Source organism: Bos grunniens, chromosome 23, assembly GCF_055505025.1.
Source record: "Bos grunniens cultivar Pamir isolate PY7600 chromosome 23, Bosgru_T2T1.0, whole genome shotgun sequence".
In the NCBI taxonomy this organism is placed as follows: domain Eukaryota; kingdom Metazoa; phylum Chordata; class Mammalia; order Artiodactyla; family Bovidae; genus Bos; species Bos grunniens.
In genome coordinates this window covers 16,273,085-16,283,224 of record NC_141187.1, presented here as the reverse complement: position 1 = coordinate 16,283,224, position 10,140 = coordinate 16,273,085, and the positions used below count along the sequence as shown (strand labels likewise).

The 10,140-nt window shown below is 51.5% G+C and overlaps 1 protein-coding gene across 1 annotated transcript; it reads right to left on the bottom strand.

Annotated features, from left to right (window-relative positions):
- Window positions 1–6,547: 6,547 nt before the first annotated feature.
- On the bottom strand, window positions 6,548–9,742 carry TSPO2 (translocator protein 2). Its single transcript, XM_086369697.1, has 6 exons — window positions 9,726–9,742; window positions 9,433–9,517; window positions 8,063–8,175; window positions 7,218–7,577; window positions 6,886–6,926; window positions 6,548–6,831 (listed from the first exon to the last, which is right to left on the bottom strand). Exons 1-6 carry the CDS (start codon window positions 9,740–9,742, stop codon window positions 6,548–6,550), a joined length of 900 nt encoding a protein of 299 aa, XP_086225823.1.
- Between the last annotated feature and the right edge of the window lie 398 nt (window positions 9,743–10,140).

Genomic DNA, 10,140 nt, shown 5'->3' with positions numbered 1-10,140 from the left:
GATGGTCCTCAGTGTCCCCGCCTGTGACAAAGGCTGAGTTATTGCTTGTATTCCAGGATGGCCAAAGGGATGAAAATGTGGAATCAGGGCTGCTCCCAAAGACCTGTAGTGTGGGGATGAACGTGTGGTGGAAATTTTCTGAGTGATGTTAGGAGGTGGTCCGTGTTCCTCTCTGAAGACGCGATCCCTCACCCCTGCCATATCTATACACTGGGGAGAGTGCCCTGCACCTCCCTGGGCTGATGACCGACAGTTTCCTTTCCCACTGCTCCTTCCCCCGCACCCCCTTCCCTGGAGGCCCTCTGACTCCCTCTGGCTATTTATGGCACCTCCTAGGGGCCCACATTCCTGCCTTGTCCCTGGCTTTCCTTTCCAAGCTGGTCCAGTTTCCCTGGCTGGCCCCAGAGTACAGCAGTTAATCTGGGGGGTCGGGTGCCAGGGGCCGGACCCCTCCTCCTGCAGCTGCCACTGTCCTCTTTTTAGTGTGGGCACTCCCCCAGCTCCCCCGTGTTAGCACTCTTGGGTATGTTTCTATCAATAAACCGCTTCTGTAGAGGAGGAAAATGAGAAACGAGTATTTATTTCAGTGGTGTCAGCAGGGTGTTGGGACTTGAACTCAAGTCTGTCAGCCTCCAAGTTCCATGCTTTTCCCACCATGTTTTGCAGCCTGGAATTCAGTCGTGTGAGAGCTGACACCAGCCCAACCCTCCCTGGGGCTTGATGGGGTTCTAAGCAGGTCACATAAATGAACTCATTTACTCCTCGTAAGGATGTTGGGGTAGCTACTAGTATTTCTTTCATTTTATTGGGAGGGGGGGAAATTGAGATCAGAGAGGTTAAGTGACTTGCCCAAAGTCACACAGCTAGTGAGAACAGAGCTTTGGGCTTCTAGAGTCTTAAGTCCTTCACCTTTCAGTCCCGACTGCTACCAGGACCCCCTGAGGCCAGGGTCTGAGGGAAGAGGGGCAAGAGGGGACCAGGGGGAGAAGGTGTTCTTGGAGGGAGACTGAGCTCTGGGAGCAACTTGTGTATGAGGTGTGTGTGTGTGTGTGTGTGTGTGTGTGTGTGTGAGTGTGTAGGGGGTATAGGTATAGAGACAGCAGACAGCAGGTGAGTGGGAATGGAAACCCCCGAGGGAATTCTCCCACGCTGTCTTGAGACCCAGCCCCACCCCCGTGTCTGGGAGGAGCTGGGTTAGGCCCCGGGCCTGCCTCTTTGGCCCTATTTCCCATGGTCGTTTCAGGAAACCTTCCGAGGTCCTAGGAGGCGCTGAGGAGGAGGTAGCAGGGTCAGGCACGGCTCTTCCTCGGGTCTCGGCCAGAAGCCGAGCTGCCCTCACTGGGAAGGGAGTAGAGAGGCTGCGAGGGGGCTAATGGAAAATAGCCACCTCACCAGGGGAAGGTTTAAATTCTCACTCTGTGAAAGCAGATACCTCGGGAGTCCACTGATGGAATGGATGCTTTATGTGCAGGGACAGCTGGCACCCCAACAGCGCGTTGCCCCAGAGACGCAGCCTGGGTGTGCCCGCCCCTCGGTCACTACCGAGACGAGCTATACAAACAACGGGCCACGGGCACGAGGCACCCCCTGGTGGGCAGGAGCCTGCCCCCGCTGGCAACTGCTCTGTTGACATAAACAACAGGGGGTGTCCGGAGCCTTGGCGGGGTGCAGCAAGGGGGCCCCAGTCTCCCAGAGTCTGAGGCTCCCTGGGAAGGGAGGAGGAACTCAAATCACACAGGGCAGGATGGAGTTTCCAGTCTTCTCCTGGGCAGGACACCATGCTTGGCTGGCCATGCAGGATGCATGGCCCTGGGGAAAAATGGTGACAACTGGGACTTCAGTCCTGGTCACCTCGGTCTTCCAGTCCAGCGGCCACTCCCGGCACCACCCGGCCCCCAGGGCTGGCTGGCTCTTTGAGTCTTTGAGGAGAGCAATCTGATTAGAATCGTGCCCATTAGGTGACTAATAATATTCCCTTTGAAAGGGTGTTTGCAGGGCCACAAAACCTACTGGGAGAAAGTGATAAACTTAACAATCAACTTCTCAGAGGAGACTTTCAGCCCTTGGAAATGTGCTGGAGTAGGTGCAGGTGGGGCAGGAAGGAGCTCCCTGGGTGCTTCTCCACCCAGGTCATTTCTGGGCAGGCTGGGGGGACCTCAGGGATACAGACACCAAAAGAGGCTGATAGACACCCCTGAGGCTCCTGGTTTGACAAAGAGGGTTCTCCTAGCTTGCAGGTTAGAAGAGGGGGCCTTTGTTATGAAGGGTCCTTGAAAGCTAGGTTGGGGGAAGGGATCTCGTTGGACTCTGCGTGAGGGTGGAGGTCGGCGGTCCAGATTTGAGTTGATGCCTGCCAAAGTCAGGCTTTGTTTGGATGGGTAACTTCGTCACTGATGAAGATCAGTAAGAAAGCTTTAAAACAAAAATATCTTGTGCTTGTTTTCTGAAACTACAAGAAAAGGGAACTCTGGAAAGACTCTGAAACATGGGAACCCTGGGAGATAGAATGGGTGGAGCACAAAGGAAGCAAGACTTTGGAGCCCTGGCCTGATCTTGACCGTACTTGAGGGCCTTAGGCCTCCACTAGAGCATCACCTCTACCTGCCCGTAGGACAGGACCAACATTTGTCCACTGAACATACACCTACCAGCCTGCCCACCTCACCTGCCACTGTGTATCCCCATTCTGCAGACATTGGCAAAGGGAGGAAGGAGAAAGGGACTGGGGAGCAAAGAAAGGATGAAGATACAGCAGAGTGAGAGATCACCCTGCCTCCTGGGGTTGCCATTTCACCAGGAGCTGTTCCCCACCTCTCCAGACATTGGTGAAAGGCTTGTCTCTCCCCCACCCACCAAGTGAATCATTTTCAGACACCATGTTCTGCTCAGAGGCAAATGGGAAAACACTGCCCAAGGACACAGAAGCACACACACGTGGGTCGGACCGCGGAATCCCGGGACACATCTGCCAAAGGGAGAAAACAACTCCGACTCTATTTAGGCACAACTCTAGGTAACGAGAGAGGAGGGGCCAAGGGCAGTGTGTATTCCAGGCTGTTCTCAGAACTGGAAGGCAGGGTAGAGGAAGGGTGAGAGGCCAGGCAGGTGGGGAGGTGAGGGGGGCGGCAGGGATCAGAACTCCCGTTCAGAAACCAAGGAGCTAGTGCTGAGGAGGATATTAAGGACAACTTTGGGTCAGAGGATAAGTTTGAGGTTGGAGATCCTGCCCCTTCTGGCTGTTTTTGCACAAAGCCAGGAAACCCTTTATTTGGCTCATGGCTTGCCAGGCAGTCAGGCTATTCCAGGGCTTGGGACACTGCCCAAGTTGAGCTTTCTTCTAGGACCAAAATCCAAAACTGGAGGCATCTAGACCTCTGGGCTTGTGGTGTCCACTTGTTCTGGGGTGGTTAGAGTCACATGAGCAGCACGGTGCATCTTCTTAGAGAACCAGTTTAATTTCTAGAATTAGTTGGCAACATCAATACAGTTGGTAGCAAGTATCTATAATGCCTACATGAGATGGTGATGGTAAAGACAATGACAAATATCTCTGGAAGGTCCATATGTTGAAACGGATAAGAGCCCATGCAGTGTGGCCCCTGAGCATGTCTTTGATCATTGATAAATTTAAATAGTTACCTGGATCGATGGAGTTTTCAATTCAACTAAAAGCAGCTTTTAAAAAAATCTGTTTGAGGTGAAGTCAAAATCCATGTGTCACATTTATTGCACACATTTGTGCAATAAAGAGTGCACTATTTTGTGCGTGTAGCACCGGTCAGGCTGGTCCACAGACCCGTGGGGAAGGTTACTCAGCCTCCCAGCACTTAGGAAGTCTGGGAAATACTTCGGGGGTCTCAGGGCAGAGTGGGTCCCCATTGGCATGTGAGTCAGAACCACAGGTGCTCACTAAACAGGTGGCCTCCCGGGGTCTCCTCTTAGGGCAACATTTCCTCTGTGCCAGATGCATTCACTCTTTCCTCAGATTCTCTGAGGTCCCCATTTTACAGATGAAGAAAATGAAGCATAGACAATGCAGTAAGTTGTACCGGATTATCAGTTAATGAATGACAGAGCCAGTGCTCAAGCCCAGGTTGATCTGTCTCCAAGGTCGGACCTGCAAACCACTGCACCCTATCTGTGGGCCCTCATTCCTCAAGTTGATCTGAGTCCATGAGTCTGGAGCAAGGCTGGAGTCCAGGCCATCAACCAGGGCTCCAGGAGGTCACTAGGCTGCACTTTGAGAGGCAACGCCCCCACAGCAGCTGTTCTCAATCTGCTCGCACATTAGAACCACCTGAGAAGTTTCAACAGCTATGAATGCCTTTGTGCGTGCTAAGTTGCTTTAGTCGTGTCCGACTCTTTGTGACCATGTAGACCATAGCCCACCAGGCTCCTCTATCCATGGGGTTCTCCAGGCAAGAATACTGGAGTGGATTGCCATGCCCTTCTCCAATGAATGCCATTCCCTCCCCGCAAAGAGAGGCTTTTTCAATTGGTCCAGGGTCAGGGGCAGGTGTTGGTGGGGGGCTGGTCAGCATTATCTTTTAATGGGACAATGTGTTCCTTTACTTAATCAATTAATCAATCAAAGATAAATGAATGCCTCCTCTGTGTCCTGTGCCACACTGGGGCTGGGGACACAAGGGCGGGTGGAACACAGGCGACCCACGGGCCTCGCTGGGCAGAGCATGCCCAGAAGAGGCGGGGAGGAGGAGATTCCTTCTCGCTTGTCCTTCCTTGGTGAGCTCCAGGAACAGCCTGTCTCCTTCTCAAATGATAATGTCCTCCGCCATTGTGGTCCGGAGGACGCAACGTTCCCCCTGTGTGGTCCTTGGCCCCCACCAAGGGGATACATTTTGTCCCAGACCCAGAACTCAACTCTCAGGATCTAAGGTTGTCACAGTAAAGAGAGCCCTGAAAGACCATCCGTGCTTGGAGCTCTCTAATTTCAGTGAGCAGCTGATAGAAGTGCTGAGCATTTTTATTTTTTTATTTTTTGGCTGCATGTGGGATCTTAGTTCCCTGACCAGGGATTGAACCCATGCCCTCTGCATTGGGAGCACGGAGTCTTAACCACTGGACCACCAGGGAAGTCCCTAGGCATTTTTAATAAGCTTCCAGGTGGCTCTGGAACACCCTCAGTGGTGGTTCTCAGGTGGGCTACACATGAGGAAGTCCTGGCAGTTTTAAAAACACCAGTGCCCAGGCGCATCCCTAGACAGTCTGGTTGATATTTTTAAAAGCTCCTTACACAAGGCACCTGGGCCTTCCAGCTGGCCTTGTTTAAGATTTAGGGAGGCAGCCCGGGGGCCGTCACTTCTTGCCACCATCAGGGCTTTGAGACAACAGGGGAAGAAAGCAAGAGGATGGAAGAGAGGAAAATTTTAAGAAGCCATTAGGAAGGTTTAGAAAGAGAAGTAAGAGACAAGGTTGGACAAAAACCTCCTCCTCAATTCACTGGTCAGCACTGAGGCTTACATCTTTTTTCAACATGTTTTCTTATTAATAATGATTAATTGATGTAAAAACCTAATAGTATAAGAAGGCAAAAATAAAAAAGGTCTATAATCTTATCAGATATAATGACTTAAGGTCTTAGTATGACATATATAATGCATAATGTATTGTATTACTGTATTATATATTATATTGTTATTAGTGTAATTAATATAATTAATTAAGATTAATTATAGAAATGGAAAGAGTAGTATGACATATATAATGCATATTGTATCATATAACTATTATATATTATATTATCAGTGTAATTAATACAATTAAATTAAAATAAATTAATTATAGAAATTGAAAAAGTGTAGATACATATATATGTATAAGTGAGTCACTTTGCTGAGCACTTGAAACTAATACAATATTGTTAATCAACTATATGCCAATATAAAAAATTAAAATAAATTAAATAAGGTTAATATAGTATAGAATATATTATTTTATAGGTGGTACATAATATATATTTATATATTATGATACATAATATAAAATAAGCAATAAATATATTGTTTGACAAGATAATTGGTATCCTTTCTTACTTTATCTTTCTGTGGCTTTTCAAAAACTTTGTTTTTCAAGTAATTAAAAATCTAAGTCCCAAATTTTGAGTGAGGCTTGGCAGGGCATTCACACCTTCATTCATGTGCGCTCACGCGCGTGCGCGCACACACACACACAGACACACACACACACACACATGTCCATTCCCACCCAGCTGTCCTGAACCTCACACACTTCACATCATACCCAGAAAGTTAGTTAGGATTTTATTGACTGATGTTATCACTACTAAATTAATTCTTATTAGTACAGGATTTATTACCTTACATTAAATGTGAACTGTTTCCCCCTCTCCCATGTCTCTGAATCCCAGTGGAAAGTGACACCAGGGGACCCAGGACAGTGGCCACATTGGGTCAAGTCACCTTCAGGGACTCAGCAACCTCTGGCCACCACCCTCCCCTCCACAGCCCTGCCTGTGGTCTCCTCTGCCCCTACCCCCGCCTCCCTCCTCTCCCCTGATCCTGGCCTCCTACTCTCCCCTTGGGGGCCTGTCCTCGGGACAAAGGCTGTCCCCCCACAAGTGACAGGTGGTGGAAATGCCCATGGTGAGCCAGGCCAGGTAGGCCAGCAGCAGCAGGGTGGCCAGCTTGTTGATGGGGTGCCAGATCAGGGCCGTGCTCATCACCAGCCCAAAGAGCAGCAGCAGGTGCAGCAGGGCCTGGGCGGGGGCAGGGCGGTCAGGCGGGCTGCCCTGGGAATTGCCCTTGACCTTTCTGCAGCACCCTGGAGCCAGCGAGCCAAGTTCTGGGTGCTCTGCGCGCGCCGCGGAAGCTCAGGGCAGCCCTCCCCACCGCTACCTGCCGGCACCTGACGGCCGTGCCTTGCTCCCTGCTTCGGAGGCGGCATACCTGTGGATAGACAGTGGCGGAAATGCTCAGAGGAGGCTGATTCATGGTAAATGGGGCCTTGTGGTTGCCAAAAAAAAAATCCTTTGTGGGCTGAAATGGGGTAAGTGGGTCTAGATATCCTTTGAGGGCAGGGAGGAGGTAAGGGAGGGTGGGCTGGAATCCTAGGCGGGTACAGAGGAGACATCCTGAAAGAGGCAAGATGAGGTCCCATCCCTTTAGAGACCAGCGTGTGGCAGCAATTCAGGGATGGGAGACTTGCTCCCAGCCCAGGCATGAGAAGTGGGTGCTCACCCTGTGATGGAGTAGATGGTTGTCCACACCAGCAGCAAGACTCTGTGAGGTGGGCACCAGGGCAGCTTTCTCAGGCTGTCACACCAGTCAGACATTGAGTGATGGATGAGCAGCCAGACAAGGGTGGGCCCCAGGAGGGGCAGGGCCACAAAGATGGCCCCTTGAGGCCACATTCTCCTGGAGGAGGTGCGATCTGGGGAGGCAGAGAACACGCTGATGGTAGCGTTCCCCGCATCTGCCTGTCTGTCTCCTCCTACCTGACACTCTTCCCCGGCCTGAGCCTCCCATAGGAGGTCTAGTCCTGGACACCCCCTGGGGTCTTCTCCCAGCCCCCTCCTCTGAGCCAACGCTGCCTTCGCCCTTTTCCACATTCCATGGACTTAGTTTCTCCACACCACTCATGTGGCACTCAAGAGTGTCCCGTCTAGGACTGACAACTGCTTCTTAGTGAAAGACTCCTCTCCCCCAGTGTGTGTCTGACTCCTGGATCTCAGGTCCAGGATCGCCCATCTTTTCTGCCTCCCACAATGGATGGCACTTGGCCAGGTACATAGCAGGCCCTTGATGGAGGGCAGGGTCTAAGATCAAACTCAACCAAGCCAACTTGGAAGAACCACGTTTGGAAGACAGGAGCCAGAGAACCCTGGGCTTCCTTTCCAGTCCAGAACCAACCAGTGCATCTGCCCCAGGCTTATCTCACTATACCAGACTGGGAAAACCCCAGGGGGTCCACTCTGCCGGAGCTCCCACCCAAATTCAGACTCAGCTGAATAACACTATGGATTCCTTTCTCTGAAGTTCTCATCTACCCCAAGGGGCTGGGGGAGGTTCCCCCTCCATCTCACCACTTCCAGAGGGTCGGGGCCACACAAGGGGCACCCTGACCTCTCAAGGGAACAACCGCTTGGTCTCTGATTAAAACACTGCCATGCTCACTTGTATTTTGTTCCGCGTCTTCCTTTGCAAGCAGGGTGAGGCACAGACCGTCCTCCAACGGAAGTTATTGTTTAGTTGCTAAGTCGTGCCTTACTCTTGTAAACCCACAGACTGTAGCCCACCAGGCTCCTCTGTCCATGGGATTTCCTAGGCAAGAGTGCCAGAGTGGGTAGCCACGCTCTTCTCCAGGGGATCTTCCCAACCCAGAGTTGGAATCCGAGTCTCCTGCATCGCAGGTGGATTCTTTACTTCTGAGCCACCTGGGTAGTCCCTCCAACCAAGATCCCCCACCCAATATCATGCTTCTCATTTGCCTGTGATATTTCAACTTCGTCCCCATGATTGACAGAATTTGAAGGGGAAAAAAGGTGATTTTTCTCAGTGTGTGGAGTGACAGTCTACACCACCCTCTCCTGTTAATGGCCCATGAACATGTCCTGGAGGTTCTGGGGACAGGGCTGACCAGCCTGCTGGCCTGTGCGTCTTTCTATTTATTCTCTGCTTCTCACTGTCTGTTTCTTCACCTTCTGCCTCCTGTCTCTCTATCATTTCCAGTTTTCTATCCAGTGTTGGAGGTCTCCCCGCTCCCACCACCCCCAATGCTTTTTTCCAGTTCTCCTCCAACTGCTGGTGCCTCCTTATTTATTCCCAGGCCTGTGTTTCCCCTTACCTCAGGCAGCACACCTCCCAGACTGAGTGCCAGTGATGTGTGATGTGAGGAAGGCAGAGGAGGGTGGGGACAGGGAGCAGGGTGGAGCGGGGCTCCCTTCTCCAGTGACAAGGGTGATGACGTTAGCTGGGGAGTCCAGGTTGCTGCCTGCATGGACCCTCCTCTCAGCAGAGGGTCCCCTGGTCTACTAGACCCAGTCTCTGGAGGGGCCTGCCCCCTTGATGGAACTATTGAGGCATTGGTGCTGTGCAACCCGAACCTCCTGAGACAGCTGAGCCCCAGGCTGCCAGGCTTCTGATGCCTGGCATCGTGGTCTCTGCCTTGCACGAACCAGCTTTGTGTCCGTAGGGGTAGCAGGGACCCTCAGATGTAACTGGGGCTGTCCCCAGTGAAACAAGCCCCAGCTTTGGAAATGATCTCATAAGACATAGCCCCTCGTTATTGACTGCTAGCTCGCATGGCCCATTCTGACTTGGAATTGAACTTGCCAGATGTTTCACAAGCCCCTGGAATCTCATGACTCAGAGAAAAAGGCAGCCACCTGTGTGTCTCAGAGCTTTGTTCAGCAAAGACCAACCGCTCCCCTCTTCATCCCCCAAAGTCCTGAGCATCTCTTTCTTGCTTGTGCTTTAGACAGGCGGTCCTCTCCCCAGGTTGGCTACTCTCCACCCTTCCTTTGCCCCATCTCTCCACCCTGGGGACCTGGGCACCCCTGGGAGGTATCTATCCCCTCCTCCCAGGGAAGGCGGCGCAGGGGTGGGGGTTGCAGTTTGGGACAAGAAGCTAGAGAATCATTAGCTAAGATGAAAGCGGCAGGAGTTACTCATTTTCTACGGGCGATGATCAATGTGGGGCTGGGAGAGACCTCCGCTGCAGGAGGCCAGACCATGGTGACAGGTTACCACTTCTGAGTAACCATGCCGTGGTGTGCGCTTTATATTTATTAGCTTAATAATGACCATCTTTATCCCTCTCAAGGTAAATATTATCATGTGCTTTTGACGGGCCAGGAAGTGAGGCTCAGAAAGGTTGAACAACTGACCTGTGATTACACAGTCAGCAAGTGGGTCACCGGGTTCAGTGTTGGCAGTCTGGATCCAAAAATGCTTCCTCTTTCCTCTCAGGTGGCCCACTCTTTCGCCCAGGTCTTTATTAAACACCTACTTTGGACTGATTGGGCTCTACCTAGAGCTGAAGATATGGAGCAGATGGCTGGAAAAACCTCCTTCTGTGAAGGGAGCTTTCATCACAGTGGCAGAGTGACAAAGGAAGGACCAGGCTGGCAAACATCCAGAGTGGCAGCAACCCTGTAGGCAG